The sequence below is a fragment of the Elgaria multicarinata genome, chromosome 17 (genome assembly GCF_023053635.1).
Source record: "Elgaria multicarinata webbii isolate HBS135686 ecotype San Diego chromosome 17, rElgMul1.1.pri, whole genome shotgun sequence".
In the NCBI taxonomy this organism is placed as follows: Eukaryota; Metazoa; Chordata; class Lepidosauria; order Squamata; family Anguidae; genus Elgaria; species Elgaria multicarinata.
Genome location: NC_086187.1, coordinates 26,784,247 through 26,806,727, shown reverse-complemented (window position 1 = coordinate 26,806,727; position 22,481 = coordinate 26,784,247). Strand labels below are relative to the sequence as shown.

Here is a 22,481-nt window from a genome sequence, read left to right as displayed (position 1 = left end):
CTGTATTCTTATTTTCTGTTACCAGGATGCTTAAACACTTCCCATTTATGACCATACGCAGAACACCCTGGTGTTGGAAGAAGATAGTAATATCTATAATCCCTCATCCATTGGTATAATGAGGTTGGCTATACGCAATACACAAGCCCTGGAGGGTATGATGAACGCCACCTGCAAACACATTATGGCTACTTCTTTGGGAAGGATTTGTCCGAATCCGTTCCGAGCCACTGAATATGGAAAGAATGGGCAACTGGCAGACCAAAGGCTCAGTCCAAACGTCTGGTCCAAACCAGATGTTACTCTAATAGCATGGTTAGCAACCATGTCTGGTTTTTTTTTTTTTTTTTTTGAAATAATAATGGTAGATGTACTGTAATGTTGTCCCTGAGAGTTTTTCGGAATTGAACGCTGATCGCCTTGGTTTAAATGCATGCTTACATATACTGGTGATGAAGGGCTTGGGTGAGAATGTTGCTGGTGTACTAACCTTACACAAGGACGGGCCAGCTGATGTGGAGTTTAAGCATGACAGGACATATGTGGAATGTTTGCATGGGTCACGCCTTTCCTTATGGTCTGCATCATGCATGAATGAGACAAGGACATTGGCAAAGCACGCACCAATTCCCTCTTCCCCAATGCGAGTGTGGAAAAAGGCCTTGGTCCAAGTCTCCCATACTTATGTCACTCAACATTTGCCTATGTCTTGGTAAAGCATCATAGAATCATAGAATTGTAGAGTTGGAAGGGGGCCTTTAAGGCCATCGAGTCCAACCCCCTGCTCAATGCAGGAATCCACCCTAAAGCATCCCTGACAGATGGCTGTCCATCTGCCTCTTGTAGGCCTCTCGTGTAGGAGAGCCCAAGTCCTCCCTAGGCAATTGGTTCCATTGTCGTACTGCTCTAACAGTCAGGAAGTTTTTCCTGATGTCCAGCCGGAATGTGGCTTCCTGGCAGAAGTGTCTGACAAAGGAAAGGCACCGCAAGACCTCCATTGCTGCCCATAAGAAGGACGAGGGAATTAGAGCCCCTTGCTTGTGTCTAGAGAGCCAGGACAGCCCCAACATCTGGGAACGTCCTGGACAAAGTCCTCCAGCATTGGTGGCTCTTCAGCAGACTATGACACATGTTCTGAAGGTCTGCCCTGTTCAGGTGCTTCCCACTCCCCCCACCCCCTGTTCCGGCAAACTTTTTTCTTTAATTGCCTGCCCCCCATTGCCCAAATGAGGTGTAGACTTTCAGATCATGGCCCCCGGCCATCAGCATACAATTCTTAATTTCCTGAGACCAGTGCCCCTCATAAAGTTTGCCCAGTTTTTCAGATCCTGCTCCAAAGCCATAATAATAATAATAATAATAATAATAATAATAATAATAATAATGATAAATTTGTGCACTACATTTCTAGTTCCAATGCTCAGCAAACCAGCAGGAGGATCCTCAAAGTTCTGGAAAGACGGTTTGGTTGCAGCAAGGCAGGTTCGGTTCAGTGTGAGCATCTGTGTGGGAAACTGGCAACTGACAGAACAGGGGTGGGCAACCCATGGCCCGTGGGCCGCATGAGGCCCCTACCGCCCACTGACCCAAGTTGCCCACCCTTGAGATGGAACATGGACTGTTGGGGCTCTTGTCAGTGGACCCCTGCTGGGGTGCAGCCCTTTAGCAGGGGCCCTGCCCTGCCCTGTCCTGTCCTGCATAGCCTTTAGGTCGGCGGCCCCTGTGCTTCTTGGGATATTACCCACCACTTGCAAGCAGAAGCACGGCGTCTACACTCGCGTCCGAACCGTAACGCTTCGGTTTCCCCACGTCGCCCTCCCTCCCTCCCTGCCCCTGACCCCCAAACAGGGCTTGGCTTGTTATTCCTGATCGGTGAAGCACCGTTGACTTTCGTTTAACACTAGGTGATTTTCTGCATTCTTTGCCTGTGGGCTGCTCCAATCAGAGCTTAGGCTAAAGGAGAGGCTCTTACCACATCAGCAGCCATCTTTATTGCCTCCTGCAGTCCATAGAGCTTTCCCGCCACCAGGTAAACCCCAGCTGTCCATATAGCGCAGGCCTCGTGGACCCAGTGCTCCTGCGTATCTCCGGCGGGATCCGGCGGTGGCGACTCCGCTTTGCCGCATTCGTGCCTCCTGGGCTTCTCGGCTGCTGCGGCTGCTGCGGCCGCCGCCGCCGCCTCCTCTCCTTCTGTCCTCTCATCGCAGCAGTAACAGCTTTGTAGTTTCCTAAACATCCCCCTCGAACTGGAGCGGAGAGCGCTCTGTTTTGCTGAGTCAGCGCCACTGTCCAACCTTGGCGGCTTTCCACCGAACGTACTAGTTGCACAATTATTATCTGTCGCTTTGAGCAGTCTTTCCGCCAGAGAAGGCGAGGGAGGCTCTTCGCTCAGCCCCTCCACTTTGATCTTCTCTTTCAGCCTCGACTTCTTTTTTGGCAGGCAGTCTTCGGGGTAGTACGGCCCGCAGAGGTCCCCCTGGTCTTTGTAATTGGCTGGATTCCGGCAGAGGCAGCAGACCAAGCAGGTGGCGTTGAGGGTCTTGAAGACCACCGGGCCGAGGTGCATTGTGGACGACAGAGGTAGGATCGCCCGGGGCTGCAGGGAGGCGGTCCCCAAAAGCCCGGCCTGGGCAGACGACGAAGAAGAAGAGGAGCGCTGATCGTTGTGGAGTCTGGCCTCTTCGGCGGGGAAGTTGACGACGGTGCAGGTGGTGACGAACTCGTCCCGTTTCTCCATCCGCACGTAAGGGGAGAAAGGTGGCGCCCGGCTGTCGGTCCGCAGCCGCTTGCACGACACATACTTCAGCCGGATTTCGGGCTCGGCGGGGCTCAGCAGAGGCGTCTGCTGCTGGTGCCGCCTCTTGGCCCTGCTCTTACACCTGGACGGCACGCTCTCGGCCTTGCGCCGGTTGAGGTGCTTCCTTTGTCTCTTCGTGTAGCCGTTGTAGTTGGAATGGTTGGCTCGCTGCTTCTGCGCCCTGGTTTGGGCCTGCGAGGCCCTCCCCGCGGCGCTCTCGGCGCTGACGAAGCCTTTGTCTTCGGCCTTTGGTTTCTTCCCCTCCCTTTGTCCCTCTTCGACTTTCCTGGCTGCAGCCGCCACCGCCGACTTCTCCCTGGATGCGAGGAGCAGAGCGGGGCTCAGGTGAGGGCACTTCTCCAAGCTATTTTTGGCCACCCGAAAGGCTGCAGCTCTTCCTTTTCTGTTCCTTTTCTTCGGCAGCAGGCCGGTGCTGCTTGCTGCCATGCCGTCGCTGCTGTGCTGCAACGTCTCGGGAGATGAATAGGCCTCACCCTTGAAACAGTTGGAGGACAGTTTCTTACTGTTCATTAGTTTTCCTCTGAAGGATCTGTTGTTCGGGTTTCTGCATAATTGCTCGGCTGCTGGAGCGGCGGCAGCCTTTTGTGACACGGCCTGGTTTAATGGCCTAGCTTCCCCCACTGCTGGGGTTACGCTGGCATTCTTTGAGGCCTGCTCCCTCTCCTGCAGGGAAGGGCTGAGGGGATTATAGTGGGAGGTGGCGGCGGGGACGGTGGCAGCGATGGCCGTGGCGGTCGTTTTGCAGGCAAACTTTTTCAAATTGGGAGAGGTGATTTTCTGGACGATGGCTTCAAGCTTCAGGCCCCTGCCTTTCCTCGGGGGCAGCACTTTCGTCTTCATGGCTCCCTGGAAGGCCGCCCGAGAGGTGATTTTTATGCAGACGCCGGGGTTTTCCTTTGCCTGAGGGGACTTGAGTATCGCTTCACAGGAGTTCTTGGGGGGCGGTTTTGCTTTTGCCTTTTTGGCCGACGGCATCCTCTTGAACAGGCCGGGGGAAGCTTCTGGCTTCTCATCCTTCACGTTGATGCTGCTGTGACTGTTGCTTCTCAGAACCAAGTTGCGCTTTTTAGCAGGAACCGGAGGGATGAAGGCGGACTTCCTTTTCAGGGCATGGAGCGGCTGCTCAGACATCTTGCCGTCCATTTCAGACCTGGCTTTAGAGAGCTTCAACCTTTTGCCCAGCCGGCTCTCCTTCTCAGACCTGCTTTGGGGGCTGATCTTGAAGGGACCAGGCAGGTGGTTGTTTGGAAAAACCTTCTTGGGGGGCTTGGAGTTCTTGAGCTCCGCCTCCACAGCGCTTTTCTCTCTCCTCCGCTTTGTGAGGAAGAGCTCCTGAGTCCTGGTCCTGGAGCGAAGGATCATCGACTGTTGATCTTTCACTTCGGTTTCTACCAAGTCAGCTTCTTTGGCCTTATGACCAGTAGAGTCTTCGTTCTGCACCAAACTGGAGACCAGGGGAGGGGCTGGTTTGCCATTAGCCTTTCTAGCTTTGAATGCAGCTCTCTGTTTCAGAAGACAAGCAGGCTTCTTGCCCAACTTCTCCTGAGGGGTTGAGGCCTTTGCGCCTTCCAGAGGATCTGGCATCCTGGGTTCAGTCAATGCGGTAAATGAGCGGGTACACATCCGAGCTGGCAAGCCTTCAGCTGGAAACCTGGGAGTTTGGCCATGAGTGTTCTTACTTGGCATTTCCATTAGATTATTTGGATCAGGGCATATGATGGCCACCATGCCAGCTGCCTGGATACCAGTACATGGGCTTGACATCGGCTGGATAGGTTCCTCTCCTCCTGACAGCTTGCAGTGGACCTTCTTACTCCGAAGACTTTTGCCCCTGGAGGTTGGTTCCGATATTATTGGCATTGTTTCCGGTGAGACTTGTTTCTTCGTTAGCAAGGCGGCTGGTGTCTCTGTCTTATTCGGAAGGGCGTTCTCCCCTCCTGCCATCTCCTCCTCGGGCTTCAAGTGATGCAGAGAAGATTCAAACCAACTTTTCACTTTTGTCTCTGTGCCAACCGCCGGGCCTAAGAGGATCACGGACTGATCGGATAAATGGGACGAAGGAGCGGTGTTCTCTTTCTCAACGGCACTGGCTGTTTCTTCTGCTGAACCTGGGGTGTTTTGAAGAGTAAGGGCTGGGGCATTCTCCGCTGGCTTAGGGGTGAACGCATCATAGGTCATAGACTTCTGCTCAGAACCGGCTAGCTCACACAAAGAGGAATATTCTTCAGGTTCCAGGTCAGATTCTTTAAGGTCTGGAGAGGACATCATCGGAAGTTCGCTGAAGTCTCCACCTGAGCAGGAGTTCCTGGTGGTGTCCTCTAGCCATCGTTCACTGTCTGCTCTGGTGGGCTCATCATAATTTAGGTTCTCTTCCTTGTTTGCCTGCTGCTGTTGATTGAAGCCCTCCATTTGCTCAGGCCCGGACGGCTCCTCAGTATCGCAGAGGCTCAGGCAGCAAGCGTTCTTCTTCTCTTCAGAAGTCTCGCTCAGTTTGCTGGAGAACAAACTCTTGGAAAGGTCTGACGCTTGAAGGCTCGACCCGAGTTCTTTCCACGTGTCGCTGAGGTTTTCGTCTGGCCAGTCGAAATTCTCCATGGCATTTTCAGAACCCACTGAGTTAGCGGTGGCGTTTGAGTAGCAGCTGAAGCTCGTGGTCTCTGAGCTGGACGTGGCCACTGAGATGTTGGGTTTGGAGTTGTAGGCTACAGAGATGGTTGTTTTAAGGGAATTCTTTGTCTCCGCTGTTGTAAAGGCCACCTGGGAACTGTCGTAAACCTCCTCAGTGAAATTCTTCCCATTATTTCCTCCCAAGGTTTTGTCTAATTTCAGGGGTTCTGCAAGGGTATTCGAGTCCCCCTGATTGGACCACGGACTTTTGACCACAGAATCCAAGCAGGTTCTGTGATTCTCTAAGTGGAAGGGGGATTTGTCAGGTTCTTTGTTCGGAGCAGGGGAATTGACCCACCCTTTGTCCGCTTTCTCGTTGATAGCGTCTTGCAAACCAATGATTTCGGATGCAAGCTCCTCCTGAGAAAGAGCGCTGAGAAGCAGCCTGGGGCAATCCCTCTCGTTGGTCACGAACTTGGTAAAGGTCTCCAGTGGCAGGCTGGCGTGAATGCTTTGGAAAGAATCGTCTGACTTGGTTGACAGGTCATCTGGAGAAGTCACCGAACATGTGGAAACAGATTCTGGCTTCGGCTTGGCGCTGCTGTTGATACGGGCTGGGCTACGGCTTTGATTACAGTACAGGAATCCCCTTTCCAGGTGATCTTCAGATCCGCTCAGGTAGTCGGCATCCTGGGTTTCAGCATGGACTGACTGCGGGGTGCTGAGGGCGTCCGAGTGGGGAGTCCCTGTTTGCTCAGCAGAGTAATTGTTACCTTCAGGGCTGCAGTGCTGACCTTTGAGCTGTTCTGGTGTCCTCGGTGAGTTTTTGATGCCTTTCTTCTGGGGCATCCCTGTGGACTTGGAAAGCAGAAGCTGCTGGACGGTGTTGGAAATGTTTTCAACTTGAGAGGTGAGCGCCGTGAGGCTTTGGAGGCTCAGATCTGACAAGAGGTTCTCGGGGATTTTCTCCTTTGGCAAGTTCTTACAGTTCCCGGAGGGCTGAGTGTCTGGGCTCGCCCCGTCCGTCGGTGACGGATTCAGCAAAGGCATGAAGTGGCTGTGGTCGGCAAGGTTTGCCGGGAACGCCCCTGTACTCAAAGACTGCTGGCTATATTGGAAGTTCTCCAGGTTAGGCATCAGTGGGGAAGGAGTCGAACTGTAGGATGGCGATCTACCAACAGAACGAGCTGGAGAATGACTGGAACCGGGGCTAAACGTTTGGTAATACTGGTCTGGTGTCCTCACTGGGGTGTCAGCTTGGCAGTAGCTCTGACCTGGCTGGTTAAAATGTTGGTATTTTGCTAGATTTTGATAGTGGAGGGCCTCCTGGGCATGGTGTCTTCCTTGTAGGGATTGTTGTTGCTGCTGTTGCTGCTGTTGCTGTTGCTGTTGCTGTTGGTCATAGCTGATTCGGTTAGGCTGATAGCCATGTAGGCTTTGGACCCGTTGCCCAGAGGGCAGGTTAGCAGCATTCCCGAGAGTCCTTTCATGCGGCGTGGGTGCTGAGGAAGCGTTACAGCTCTTGTAGGAATGGGCCGCTTGGCTCCCACTTTGAACGGACGAGTACGTCGAGGAAGCCGGGAACGACTGGGAATGCTGGGTAAAGTGGGCACCCTGAGGGAACGGCATCGGAGAGGACACGTCATTCTGGATCTTCTGCCTCGGGAGCTTGGGATAGGTCAAGGCAGGCGGCTGCTGCTGCTGCTGCTGCTGCTGGAGATGCAAGGAATGAGTTCGGAACGGGAGCTGAGGGGTTTGCTCGTGGTACTGCCGGCTCCCCGAGGGAGCGGCAGTCTTTTTCAACAAGTTCTCCTCATACTTAGCCACTCCTCCTGGCAAGGGTTGTGGCGGTTGCTGCTGAGGCGACCCCCAGGCCTGCAGACTCTCCTCTCCTGAGTAGCGGGCCGGGTAGGGGCTGTTCTCTTGGACGGTGTAATTTGGGAAGGACGCCGGCCGACTTGGGAGCTGTTGGCCACGCAGTTGCTTATTTCCCCGGTGGTACTTCTCCACCGCGCTGTTTTCGCCATACCCTTGGTACGGCAGCGGCGGCGGCGGCGGCGGCTGTGGCTGAGGCTGGCTGTAGTACTCTTTTGCCACCAGCCTCTGACGTTCGCAGTGCGGCCCAGCCTGGCTTTGATGCCTGTAATTCTCCAGGCGTGATGAATCTTGTGAAGAAGTCGGCTGGTAGTTCTGCTGGTTGCCATGGAAACCACACCTTTCGCGAAAGGACTGCATGGCCTTGCCTTGTTATCTGCGGAGAGGAAGAGAGAGAGATGAGAGGATTCAAATGAATGGATTTTCTCCTACCACCCCCTACCCTACTCCACCGTTTCACCTTGTATTTTATGTGGGTTCTGCTTTAAAAACAAATCAACAAACACCTGAGGTGAAGGCTTTTCGGGGGATTCTTTTCTTTCTTTCTTTTTTTTTTTTGAAACATAAAGAGGAAGAAGTAGCGGTTGTTTCGCTGCAGTTAAAGTCAGGATTCCTGGCCGTGTGTGGCAACCTTGGCTTTAAAATCAACTCCCCGAACTCCCCCACTATAACAACCATGGAGCAATTTTGGCAAAACTTTTGAGGGGTTCAGCATGGCTGAGGCTTGGTCTGCACATGTAACGGAACGAGGTGGTGGAAAGATGAGATGGTGGGACGGAGTTTATCTCTTCACGCGACATGCAAACGCGGGAATATTGCTTTTGAATGTTATATATTTAAAAAAGAGTCCCACACGAAACCTCCCTGCAACAGCAGAAAAATACTCCCCGCAACAACAACAAAAACCTAGCACATCAGGAACAAAGGCTTTGGTTTTTCTCATTTTCCTGTGTGTGTTGTGGGCGTAGGTGAAGCAGCATTTAAAAATGTGACCCCAAATTTGCGCCCTGCAATGACACCGTCTGTTTTGCCACCTCTGCATCCTGCGGCATGTGGAGACCACGTCGGGGACCCATCTCTGCTTTCTGGGAGGAAGGAACTGGATTCTTCTTACACCAGTGCATGCTGACCTCTCCCCCATCCCCTCTTCCCCGTCCCCTCCCCTCCCCGCTCACACTCTGCATACACTCACACACATCCTTATATTCACCATATCTTCCGGACCTGAGCTCTACCATCAAAAGAAGTCCCGGTGCTAGCCGGGGACCTGGGAAGGAAATGGAGGCTAAAGCGAGGACGTGATCAGGTCTTGCGCACACCAGCAAACAACACAGAAGGACCAGTCACCCATTTCCTGCTCTCTTCAGCAAGCTGGGGGCGGGAGGCGCAATATGAGCGTCGTCCGTGGTGCCCATGCATCTGGGTTTTTGGACCCCTGCCCCAAACCTTTGACTCTTCAAAATCACTTAGCCGAGAGAGAGAGAGAGAGAGATTATCCCAGCTTTGGGATTTCTGGATCCTATAATCTGGTTACAATCCACAGGATCTTTCCTTCTGGTGTTTGTTCTCGCAGATTTGCGGGCTCTGGCCTGGATGCTCTCCCAAACTCCCTCCCCGCCCCCCACCCCGACATCTCTCAGGCAGCACATGCTCGGCAATTGGTGCGGCACCATCTGGAATCCGTCTGCTCTTTACAGCAGACGCTTATTAGGAGAGCAGCGAGGAACAGCAGCTATAAAACCGTCCTGGGTTTATGCAGCTCTCGGTTGCACGGGGGAACAGGGAGAGCACCTGCTTTTGTGTTTTCAGCCGGGGCCGTTGACAATGCACAGGTTTTGCATTGAGGAGAAGGACGGAGCCTCGTAGCTTGGTCTGGCTCAGAAGGGTTGCATCGCCCTCCACGACAGGCAAATGCACACATCTGTGGAGAGTTCACACTCTTGCTTCCTCTGCTCACTTAACGCCCCCACTAAAGTTGTTATGATTTTACCAACGGGCTCTATTCACACCCCCACCCTGTGCATTCCGAGGACCGGTTCTGGTTCATGTCTCTACTACTTCATCTCCGGTGTTCCAGCATGATTTCTACAGACTGCTGAGAGCAACTTACACCCACCCACACCTGTACACAAATGCACACGCAGTGAGTCTATGCGCGCCTGATAGTGAGGTCACATGCAAGCAGATTGCTTTCTCCCATACAAATGTGTGCATTCTCTTGGGTCTTTGGGGTGGGGAATACACGGAATAGATCCTCCAGGTGGTTATACTTTTCCCACCCCACCTCTCCAATGTTCATCTGTCCGTCTTACTCTTGATGTACTATTAAGCACTATTAAAACTTCTTGTTCATCTTACAGTCATAGAATCATAGAATAGCAGAGTTGGAAGGGACCTACAAGGCCATCGAGTCCAACCCCCTGCTCAGTGCAGGAATCCACCCTAAAGCATCCCTGACAGGTGGTTGTCCAGCTGCCTCTTGAAGGCCTCTAGTGTGGGAGAGCTCACCACCTCCGTAGGTAACTGATTCCATTGTCATACTGCTCTAACAGCCAGGAAGTTTTTCCTGATGTCCAGCCGGAATCTGGCTTCCTGTCACTTGAGCCCGTTATTCCGTGTCCTGCACTCTGGGAGGATCAAGAAGAGAAAGTCTTGGAGGGCTTTGTGCGTTTGGAAAATTAGAGGTTGGTTTGTGCTGCTATTGTCACTTCACTAGACTTGCTCGTTTGACCCTACTCTGCTGACGATGTTTCGGTGCAATTGTGATTATTTTTATGGTTCTGGATCATCCCATCCCTCCTGCTAGCTGCTTTGGGTGTTCGATGTTGAACAGAAAAGTGGGGCATGCATGATTAAAAATTGGTAAGTAAAGTGTTTTTTGGGGGTGGGGGTGGGAAAGCAATTATATTGCATACACACCCATACTCATGTGCGTAACTAATTTTCAAAGACTGTGATTGTGCTAGAACCATTTTCCTTTTTTGCTTCTGGGAATGTGGCATTTCCTGTACCCTTGAGGGAAACTAATAATCGTCGGGCTAGATTAGAACCTGAGCCATCACTTGCTCGCTTTGCTAAACGTTACAGGCTGGATGTTAGCAACAGCCACTCACCACAAAAGACAGGGGCTCACACGCCTCTCTGTCTGCAATGGCATGCAAGTAGGTAGCCCTGAGCCCAGCGGAACAGACGGGCGAAAGACAGCCGTGCACCCCCATGTGAACACCCACTGTACTTGCATGCAGAGAGACGCTTCGCTATATGTGCTCTCAGCGACACATGCATGGAAATCATGCGTAATCAATGGCAAATGTGCACGCACAGGTTGGGTGGTTTCTTTTCAGGGCTTGCGGCCCACAGGGATGGACTCCCACCCTCTTCCTTGCTGACACAGCGTAGCAGTATACATTTGGCTCCCTGATACATCTCCCCCCGTGCTCCCCTGCCGTTTGCACCTGCAAAAGAACGGCTGATTTCCCCCAGAGGCCAAAGTCCCTTCCCTTTGGAAAAGGCTGGGTTACTCCATTCCTGTTTTCATGGTTGCCGTTGGCTCCTAGTGGCATATTTCTGAAGCCCAGGAAGGCGTGAAACTTTGCCACAGCTCGACAAGGAGGCCGCCTACACCTTTTGTCTGCCTGGCTTATGTATAGCTGCACAAATGGCATTTCTGCCTTTATTAGTCCCAGATTGCTTTCCTTTCCTGCGGCGTGTCCCATGGCGATTGTTAGTATTTCAGCACCTTGTGCTTTTATTTATTTATTTATTTGTTTGCAAGAGAAAGAGAAAGACAGAGAGAGAGAGAGAGAAAGAGAAAGAAAGACAGAGAAAACGCACACTTGAAAATGCGAAAATAAACAACAAAGTGAGCAAAGAGTAATACATTTATTGTGACACAAGCTGCCGGATGACGTGGCCTCTGCCGCAATAAATCTGTTTGCCTGTAAGGTGCTACAACGATCTTGGTTACTTTCGCGCCACAACAGACTTGAACAAGGCTGCCCCTCTGGAGTGATTCGTGTAACGGCTGCAAAGACGGCACAGATCACCGAAATCTCTCTCCCCCACCATTTCCCTCCTCCCTGGCCGCCCTTGTCCCCTCCCCTCGAAGCCGCTAATGCACCTTCACATTGCTCTCCTGCGTTGCTGCTGGATTCCCCAAAGCACACCAGCAGTTGGAATGCGGTTAAAGCATATATCTCACTGAAAAGACAGTTCAATTAAAAGGCAGCCAAGCCCCCTGCGCTCCAGCAACCTGGCGCATGAATCGCAGCAAACGTTCCTCACCCCCTCTGCCCTCCCTCCGCCCTCCTCCGGCGGCTCTTGTCCCAACCAAGTTGGGGAAGGGAGAGAGGCAGTTGAGGAGGATGTGAGCGCAGACTCCGGGAACAAAGACAAGGAAATCAAAGGCAGAGGCACTCCGAGCATTAGGCTGCAAAGCGGCACATGGCAACGGGTTCGAGCAGCCCACGCAGCTTGAGGGAATAACGTGGCGCTCGCTTGAATGGGCCCCAAGCTACTCCTCTCCTTTTTCGTTATTAATTATGATTGCTTTTCTGAAGGGTCGGGTCAAAAGCGGCGAGGGCCTGGAGAAGGAGCGTTGGAATGGACGAAGGGCGGAGGGTTGAAATGGTGGTGGCATCCAGTTTGCAAAGAGGACTCGCATGCTTTGATGAACCAGCTTTGCTGTAGATCTGGAGGACACGGTCCTCTCTCTAGTCATGTCTCTTGGAACATATTCAGAGGGGGAAGAGCCAGTATGGTGTAGCGGCTAAAGTGTTGGCCTGGGAGTCGGGAGATCTGGGTTCTAGTCCCCGCTCGGCCATGGAAGCCCACTGGGTGACTTTGGGCCAGTCTCAGACTCTCAGCCCAACCTAAATAGCAATGTTGTTGTGAGGATGAAAATGAAGAGGAGGAGGGTTATGTACATCACCTTGTGTTCCTTAAGAAGGTCAAAAGGCGGGATATAAATGCAATAACGCAATGCTATGTAGGGGCCAGCCAGAAGACAATTTGTCACGCTTTAATAATGGCTGTTATTGTTCCCAGGTTACACATTGCATCTGAGAGAGAATTAGTGACAGGGTAACACACCCTGTAGAAGTCTTTATAGCGTGGAGGGAGAGGGGAAGAGGCTGCATTTCACATATTGATCTGATGTAACCAGCTCTTAAGTTCTTACTCACAAGCATATTCACTCACTGGTCGGTGCTCCAGTTTCAAGAAGCAAGCTCAAAAGGGTCAATGTTCCTCGGTGACGTCTGTACAAAATCACTAGCTTTCCTAGCACGAAACTGGAATGGAAAGCCCTTAATCCAGCCCATCCCTTTGGATCAGGTGTGGGTTGCACCAGAGATTCCCAATATTCTCCAGGATATACGGAAAGAGAAATTTGTATTCCAGACTCATCCTTATGCTGGCTAAGGTCTCAGAAGTTTGACAAAAGCCCTCTGGCAAGCACAGAGCTTTAAATGGCAATAGCGACCGACATACCGGATGTGACAATGAAAGTGAAGTTAAACAATATTAACAGAGGAAACAGCTTTGACGACAAGCTTTCTATCTAAATCAATCTGGAGTCCATCAAACGAGCCAAATAAATCTAAAATGTGTAAAGGGGGGGGGGGAGGAATCCAACGAGCCGCGTACTATAGTCTGTGTAACCCCCAAATCAAACCGTTGAACTAGTTTCTGTGTAATTCAGGAATCAAACCGCTAGAATCTGGAGTCTTCCCAACGTGACACGCAGAGTAAATCCACTGAGCTATGAAGGTGGAGGCCACTGACCGAGAAATAATTCAGCCGGTGACTAGCGTCTCAGCAGATCTGGGGCCGGTCTACCTGCGACCCAATCTCTGCAAATCTGGAGTCGGTGTGGTGAGCCACGGATTGCAGTGCAGATGAAATCCCTGACATCTGCCTTCGTGGCTTCCTGCCACGAGGGTTCTGGAGTTGAGGAGATGCCAGAAGGTTGGACAGCCGCAGAACAAGGTACGAGACTGGGCTGGCTCAATGCCGGCCCCCCCTCCAGAGATAACCGCAGCCCCACGGTGGCGCCTCTGTAACAGCCGGGCCGCGGTTGCCTGCCGTTACCATGGAGATGGCCTCTAGCCACTGGCTTGGAAGATCTGACTTTGCAGTGTGTGTGTGTGTGTGTGTGTGTAAAAGAGAAAGGGGTGTGTGTCGTTGACTAGCTAAGTGATGCTCTTCTATCTATCCCTGAACCTTCCCCAAGCTTTTGACGGCTAAGGTGAGGGCAACGTTTTGTGAAATTAGCATGCAGTTATCTGTGGAAATTCACGCACCGTTTCCTCTTGATTTGTACCCACTCTTTCACCAAACAGGAAGAAGCTATCAAAATGATTCTTCTGTGGTGCCTTGCCTTTCTTGGGGAAGTCTCCTAAAAGGGGATCTCCCCCACCTTCTGGATTCTTCTGTGAGAAGGGTGAACATTGGACAAGCAGGGCTCAGTCCTGGGCCCAGTGCTCTTCAACATTTTTATGAATGATTTGGACGAGGAGGTGCAGGGAACGCTGATCAAATTTGCAGATGACACAAAATTGAGTGGGATAGCTAATACCCTGGAAGACAGAAACAAACTTCAAAGTGATCTTGATAGGCTGGAGTGCTGGGCTGAAAACAACAGAATGAAATTTAATAGGGATAAATGCCAAGTTCTACATTTAGGGAATAGAAACCAAATGCACAGTTACAAGATGGGGGACACTTGGCTCAGCAATACTACAAACGAGAAAGATCTTGGAATTGTTGTAGATCGCAAGCTGAATATGAGCCAACAGTGCGATAGGGCTGCAAGAAAGGCAAATGCTATTTTGGGCTGCATTAATAGAAGTATAACTTCCAAATCACGGGAGGTACTGGTTCCTCTCTATTCGGCCCTGGTTAGGCCTCATCTAGAGTATTGTGTCCAGTTCTGGGCTCCACAATTCAAGAAGGATGCAGACAAGCTGGAGCGTGTTCAGAAGAGGGCAACCAGGATGATCAGGGGTCTAGAAACAAAGCCCTATGAAGAGAGACTGAAAGAACTGGGCATGTTTAGCCTGGAGAAGAGAAGACTGAGGGGAGACATGATAGCACTCTTCAAATACTTAAAAGATTGTCACACAGAGGAGGGCCAGGATCTCTTTTCGATCCTCCCAGAGTGCAGGACACGGAATAACAGGCTCAAGTTAAAGGAAGCCAGATTCCGGTTGGACATCAGGAAAAACTTCCTGACTGTTAGAGCAGTGCGATGGTGGAATCAGTTCCCTAGGGAGGCTGTGGGCTCTCCCACACTAGAGGCCTTCAAGAGGCAGCTGGACAAGCATCTGTCAGGGATGCTTTAGGGTGGATTCCTGCATTGAGCAGGGGGTTGGATTCGATGGCCTTGTAGGCCCCTTCCAACTCTGCTATTCTATGATTCTATGATTCAAGCTGTATAACTCGCCAGCCTGCACTGTTCCTAAAAGACCTTAGCTGGGCCCAACGTCTCCTAAAGCTACTTTGGCAGTCCGAGCCAGACAAGACCATAGGCTCTTCCGTCGTCTTGCACATTCAATGTCACTTCCATGCTAGGCATCAGTTTTGGGATGGGGAGCGGGTCAGGTGCTTGCTAGGCAACCAGTGATGCCTCTCCTTTCCCGTATCGGAAAAAAAGTCAGCTGGGACCCAAACTTACTGGCAAGGGAGAGCGACTACCCTTTAGAGGTAAACCAGAACGAGGGATCTCTCACCCCCAAACTGAATTCTGTCCTTTCGTTTTGCGACAGGCTTCTGCTGCCATGCAGGAATGAGCAGGCGTCTGTTTTGTAAAGCGCATACACCACCACCCACTGCACATACACCGAGAAGGTGTCGATCACGGCTTTGCTCTGTGCGTACATACAGTGAACATACGCACGTGCGATTGGCACACGCGAACGCCGCCTCTTTCATGGGAGAGCTATTCCGGCAGGAATTTTGCATCACGCAAAATAGTCTTTGAGGAAGCCTGTTACAGGAAATGCTTGCAGCAATACACAAGTGCTGTTTTATTTGAATTTAGAAATAATAGCAAAGGGCTGGGAGGAGGAGATGAAGTTGTGTAAAAACAGGAGTGTTCATATTCCAGAATGACTCCTCTTTAAATCAAAATTCAGGAGGAATAGACGGCATGGGATGAACTAGAAAAGGGGTGTGTAACTTGGAACCTGGGGGTGCATCTGAACCCCTAGACATTTTTTCTGCCCCCTGCCCCAGTTTCTTGCTGTGGCTGCCATGCAAAATAGCCCCCCTTTTCCAGCTGCTGCCAGGCCACTGATTTTTGCGGCAAATTTTCGCTTTAAAGCAGAGCCTTTTCTTCCTGTGGCTGCCTCCGTGCTACAGATTTGGTGGCCAATTTGGCAGCGGGAGCAGGAAAGGAGGAGTCTGGAAGGTCAATGAGCCCCCCGACATCTGAGAGGTGCCCACTCCTGAACGAGAGGCACAAACAAAGGTACCCAGATGATCACAGCCTGTAGTGTCACATTGATGGGTCTTCCTTTCTCTCTTTCACCGTCCCCTGCTGGCTTTCTGCCTCAGCCCTTGGTTTCGCTGCAGCTGGAACCGAGTAGATTTGGCAACTTTTCGGTGCACGCTATTTACGAAATGCTTTAATGCAACGTCCCCCAACCTGGTGTCCTCCAGATGGTTGGGACTACAACTCCCAGGATTCCTGACCTTTGGCCATGCCGGCTAAGGCTCAAGGGAGGTGAAGTTGCTGGGGAACATGGGTGGGAGGGTGCTGTTCCACCATGTCCTGCTTGTTCATCCCTGGCTGATGGCTGTTCGGCCACTGTGTGAACAGAGTGCTGGACTAGATGGACCCTTGGTCTGATCCAGCCTCAGGGCTCTTCTCATATTCAGCTTGTTGTAGATCACAAGCTGAATATGAGCCAACAGTGCGCTATGGCTGCAAGAAAGGCAAATGCTATTTTGGGCTGCATTAATAGAAATATAGCTTCCAAATCGCGTGATGTAGTGGTTCCTCTCTATTCGGCCCTGGTTAGGCCTCATCTAGAGTATTGCCTCCAGTTCTGGGCTCCACAATTCAAGAAGGACGCAGACAAGCTGGAGCGTGTTCAGAGGAGGGCAACCAGGATGATCAGGGGTCTGGAAACAAAGCCCTATGAAGAGAGACTGAAAGAACAGGGCAGGTTTAGCTTGGAGAAGAGAAGATTGAGGGGAGACATGATAGCACTCTTCAAATACTTGAAAGGTTGTCACACAGAGGAGGGCCGGGATCTCTTCTCGATCGTCCCAGAGTGCAGGACACAGAATAATGGGCTCAAGTTACAGGAAGCCAGATTCCGGCTGGACATCAGGAAAAACTTCCTGACTGTTAGAGCAGTACGACAATGGATCCAGTTCCCTAGGGAGGTTGTGGGCTCTCCCACACTAGAGGCCTTCAAGAGGCAGCTGGACAAGCATCTCTCAGGTATGCTTTTGGGTGGATTCCTGCATTGAATGGCCTTGTAGGCCCCTTCCAACTCTGCTATTCTATGATTCTTATGTTCTTAAGTCCAAAACACTGGAGGCAGTAAGCCTATGTACACCAGTTGCTGGGGAACGTGGGTGAGAGGTTGCTGTTTCACTGATGCCTCTGCTTGTAGGCTCCTGGTTGACAGTTGGTTGGCCGTTGTGTCAACAAAATGCTGGAACTAGATGGACCCTTGGTCTGATCCTGCATGGCTCTTCTTATGTTCTACTGTTCCTCTGGAGGCACCGATGGAATCGCCTATGGCTGTGAATTTCACATCTTTTCTCCTTCTCGATCTGGGAAGCCCCCTCTGGCTCAAGTTATTTGTGGACGCAAGCCCCCTACCCATCTCTTCCCCCCCCCCCCAACGTCTGTCTTTCTACTGGCTCTATCCTGCATGCCTTGTATCTCTGCTCCCACAATTACCAAGAAATTTCTAGCCTATCTCCCAATTGCATTCAGAATGGAAATCGATACCTCTGCTCTCTTATGGAGTCTGAAGACAGACAGACAGAGACAATAGCAAGTGTGTGTGTGTGTGCGTGTGCGTGTGTTGGTTAGTTACTGCCGTGAGTCAGCTGAACACAGCAAGCTGTTTCTGATGGTTAAGTTGCATTCCACAGCTTGGCTGGAGAACTCATTCAAAGAAGCCGGGGTTGGGGGAATGATAGAAACCTTTCTCAGCTCTTGAGGCAGATCCTGAGGCCCACCAGAATTCCCTTTAGGACTTTGAAGCGGCGTTTTTTTGTCGAGGGAATCTCGCTGAAGGGGGAAAGAAAAGATTTGGAGCCCCGGAGCGGTTTGGTTGCTTGGTAAAAGAAAAAAACAACACACCTTTCCTCCAACTCCCATCTGCTGGCAGCCAAAGCTCAGAAGGAGAAGAGGGTGGCTAAAAAATGTAACAGGCATTCTGCTTTAATGAAATACAGAAAACATGTGGTTTTCAGGGGAGGGGGGGGATCCTGGAGTGAGACAAGCACATCTCAGCTTTCAGGGCTGCTGATGACTGTAGGGAAAACGAGATGGTCTCTAGGTAAATGTATATGGATGTTTTGGGTGTGGGTTTTTTTTTGGAAAACCTTACTACTAAATCCTGTTGTTTGGGGAAGCTTTGCTTCAGGGAGTGCACGGCAATGCGTTTTGCATTTTTCCTCCCCGTGCCCTAAGTGGAGTGGGGGTTGAGCTGCTGTCTGAATTTTAAATCAAGAATCACACCATAAATGTACATGCCAACTCACATTCCGATATCTCTGTGCTCGAGGAAGATTTTGCATTGCATCTAGTGATGGAATAAGCTCAGAATCTGAGGAGTCATAGAATCATAGAATAGCAGAGTTGGGAGGGACCTACAAGGCCATCGAGTCCAACCCCCTGCTCAACGCAGGAATCCACCCTAAACCTTGAAGATGAGAACATAAGACGTGCCATACTGGATCAGACCAAGGGTCCATCTAGTCCAGCACTCTGTTCGCACAGTGGCCAATTAGCCATTGGCCAGGGATGAACAAGCAGGACATGGTGCAACAGCACCCTCCCGCCCATGTTCCCCAGCAACCGGTGCACACAGGCTTACTGCCTCGAATACTGGAGATAGCACACAACCATCAGGGCTAATAGCCATTGGATAGCCTTTGCCTCCAGGAAAAGATGTCCCAGCTGTGGAACAAGCTCCCCAGAGAGGTCCGCCTGGCGCCTACACTGTATTCTTTTCATCGCCAGCTGAAGACCTTTTTATTTTCTCAGTATTTTAATACCTAAATTTAAACTTTGCTGTTTTAATTCTAATCCTATATCAACTTCTGCTGTGTGGTTTTATCCTGATTGAGCTTTTTATATTGTATTTTGTATTTGGATTTTTAGATTGTTGGATGTTTTATTATGTTCTTAATGGTTTTAATTTTTGTGAACCGCCCAGAGAGCTTCGGCTATTGGGCAGTATAAAAATGTAATAAATAAATAAATAAATAAATAAAAAATGTCCATCAACAGCACCTGGACAGTAGATGGAGCGAGGCACCCAGCCCACCTGGTCACTGCCTTCCATACTTGGGTGAGATGTACTGCATCTCCATTTAAATTATAATAATTATTTATAAATGTTCATCTGTACCTATAAATTAGCTTAGGTAAATGTTATGCAAATCAGTGTTCCCTTTCGGCAGTAGGTGTCCTCTTTTTAGTGATTCTCAAGCGGCCACCCTATTCCGTAGGTGCTCAGGCTTGGCTACCCGTGGCCTGGCTCAGTATTGCCACCAACTGGGGTTGCATTGCCTCCCGTTTGATCTTCTAACCCACCCTCCTTTTAGTCCAGGCGAGCCGCACAGCTAACAGCCAATACTTCCGAAGGTCTGACGCTCCCAGCTTCAGCAGCTGGGTTTCGAAGAAGCCTCCCAATCCCAGGCGATGCGACGCACACGCACACAGACGCACCATCCTGCAAATTGGCAATCTCGCCGTCTTCTCTCCAGCTGCTTTCTGCTCTTTCGGATGGGATTTCAACAGGGTCTTGTAAACTAAAAATAATATGTGCCATTGCCTGCCAATAATCTGCCTGGAGATCTCGCTGTTACTATAGCACTGATGCAAATCCAGCACCGTCCCTCTTTCCTCTCTCTCTTTCTGCCACTCCAGGGTGCCAAAAACACTGTCCCAGAATTCGGCACTCTTGCTAACCACAGGGCGCTCCGATATGCCATTTGCAAAGGCCATCCATTCCTTGCCAAGATTCCAGTCTCTGCACAGGCAGAAACCAAGCTACGGCTGCCTCCGCCATCGGCAGCTTAGTTCATTTTAGTGATGTTGCCATATGATGAGGATGAGGATGGCAAGGCGTTTTGCAGGGTAACCTGAGAAAAAAAGAAGACGCCCCCCTCACCCAGCCTGGTCCCATCTGCAGCTAACAACAGCTTTGGCACAGGAGGGGAAATTTCCATGGAAGAAATACCACAAGAAGAAAGGACGCTGCAGACCCGATCCAATTTTGTGCCTGCCTTTCCTCCTCCTCCTCTTCTTCTCCTTCTCCTTCTCCGCCAAAGAGAAAGAGATTGGAAGATCCCATCCCGGATCTCCCACATCGGCTTCAGTTTGGCCGCTCGGGTTACCTTAATCAGCCTTGCAAGTATGAACTCGCCTGGTAGCCAGAGCTGACCAGGAATTTCATGAAGGTGGGTAAACCGCCCAGAGAGCTTTGGCTGTGGGGCGGTATATAAATGTAATAAAATAAAATAAATAAAAAATAAATGGCAGAGGAGGGACAGAGATCTCCATTCCTCTTCTGTCAGTCCACCTGGCTGCAGAGGAAGGAAGTACGGTCCCTCCTCCATTAGCCTGTTCGGAAGAAGGTAATTTTACTTGCCCGCTAAGAGCCTAGTAGCCCTGTTTCCTACATCAGCCACAAGGGAGGGGGGCTTTCCCTCCCTTGTGGCGAGCATAGAAATGCAGGCTGGTAGCCTCTTGGGCTACTAAAAAAAGATGTGCAGACCAAAAACATCCAGTGTGCTTGTTTACAAGGCAACACTAGATGTGACAGCGGCAGCCATGTTTGTTTGAGCATGTGTCCGACTCACTTGCAGAGAGCAGGGTTGGCTTTCAACTTCATGACAGGCTTGTATGTGAGGGGAACTGAAGACTTCTCCTGCTTCTTCCTCCCCTGGAAGTGAGCCAGGCTGGGGCGTCAGTGTGTGTGGAAAACACCTCAGATAAGGCCAGGGTGGGGGAGTATTCTGTTCTCAGCCACACATCACTTTTGACGTTCGATTAAAAAAACCCGTGGCTGATAATGTCACATCTAGTTTCCCCCCAAAAAGGGAGAAGACAGGAAGGCCATGGGCAGGCAAGAGAGAATTTGGAAGGTGGGAGGCTGCCTGTTAAGAAAGTGAAACTTGGAGGGTCACCCAACGAATAGCAATAGATCAGCCTACCTCAAGCTGGTGGCCTCCAGATGTACTGGTTGACGACCCCATTGTGCTGGCTGGGCATGGTGGGGGGTTGTAGCCCACCACATCTGGAGGCCACCAACTTGGAAAAAGTGGCAGTTGATGAATCAGGACTAGGAAGAAGTACTTTTTTTCACGACGCTCAGACAACTTGTGATATTCGCTGCTGCAAGATGGCGGCCAGCTTAGATAGCTTTAAGAAAGCCATTGAGCCAATTGAATGGAGGTGAAGAGATCTGTCAATGGGGATTGTCCATGACTGTGCAGCAGAGCCTCCCCATCCAGAGGCACTGTACCTGTCAGTTCCTAACCAGTTCCCCAACTCCGGCTTAAAGGGAGTTGACTGACAGAGCACATGCCTTGTATGCCAACAGTCCCAAGATCAATTCGAACCAGTTGAAAAGGATCAAGCTGCTAGATGGACAAACGGTTTGACCTGGTAGAAGTCAGCTTCCCACGGTCCCCGTAGCGAAATCTGGCGCTCCCTTCACTCATCCGTCCATTAGACACAAAAAACGGCTGCCATCTTGCACTAAAAACATTCGCGCGTGACACATTTCGGGTGAAGTCATGTTCCGTGCCCCAGTCACAAAAGTGCTTTATGTACAGATGTGTGCTAACAAGCGCAAGAGGAAGGCCAGGCGCCGGGGGGGGGGGGAGTGAAGACACACCCTCCCTTGATGGAACGGCCAGATTTTGCGCTTATTCCGAAATTTAAGTTCCTAGCGGTGCCTCGACTTGGGGGAGAAGTCAAAATATGGCAAGGGCCGCCTGCCATGTCCGCCCTCCCCCCCCCGCTTGGTTCCCCCTTCCCCCGGTGCCCCACCTCCACTCCGAAGAACGTGACTCTGTCGGCATGTCAGCCATGACTCTGCAAGCTTGAGGAGTTTAAAGAAAACCCTCTCTGGCGGACGGCCACACCACAAACTGCTTCGTATAATTTTATTATTAAGAGTAGGCAAAAGGGAGGGGAGAAAAGGCTGGGGGGCGGGGGCAGGGAACTGGTAGGAAAGAGAAGCTTGAGAAATCAGAAAATGGCTTTGAGATCAGTTTGGAGCATCCCATTCGACGTGGAAGGTGTGAGAAACTTTAGGCTCATCTACACCAAGCAGTATACTCCACTATGAAAGCGGTATATAAAATGCAGGAGCCACACGGCTGCTTTATAGCGGTACTGAAGTGCACTGACAACTGGTGGGGCCCACTGACACATCTACACCAAGCAGGATGTAACGCTACGAAAGTGGTATGAAAGCGTTCTGTGGTCTGCGTCCTGGGCCCCAACAGTTACCAGCGCACTTCAATGCCGCTATAAAGCAGTCGTGGGGCTCCTGTCTTTTATATACCGCTTTCATAGTGGAATATCCTGCTTGGTGTACATTAGGCCTTTGTTTGTTGTAGGCAGGGCGACTTGATTAATTGTGCATTCGCACGGCTGGTGGTTGGGATGAACCTGGACCACGCTTCCAACTAGAAGGCTTCCAACCAGAAGGCCCAAACAGAGCTCGGCTGTCACGATTGTGGCCACATTCCCAGGTATGGAAGTGTGTGTGTGTGTGCTAAGTATTTGGGCTCTTTCTGGGTGGACCAGGTGAAGTTCAAGAGTTGGGACGTGGACATCAATGGCTCTCCTCTTGTCCCTTCCATCTTCTTGTCGCCATGTTTAAATCCCTCTGGTGCAACAGAACTGAATTGCCTAAATCTCAAGTTCTTTCAGTCCCGAACCTGAGGAAATTTGCGGATTCTGTTAAAT

At 50.9% G+C, this 22,481-nt stretch overlaps 1 protein-coding gene across 1 annotated transcript in view; it reads right to left on the bottom strand.

Annotated features, from left to right (window-relative positions):
* Window positions 1–22,481, bottom strand: part of RAI1 (retinoic acid induced 1) — a 114,879-nt gene that overhangs the window by 10,528 nt on the left and 81,870 nt on the right. The window contains exon 2 of the mRNA XM_063143232.1: window positions 1,973–7,676. Within this exon, the coding sequence (XP_062999302.1) occupies window positions 1,973–7,660 (5,688 nt within the window). The 5' untranslated portion in view covers window positions 7,661–7,676. The remainder of the gene's footprint in view (window positions 1–1,972; window positions 7,677–22,481) is intronic.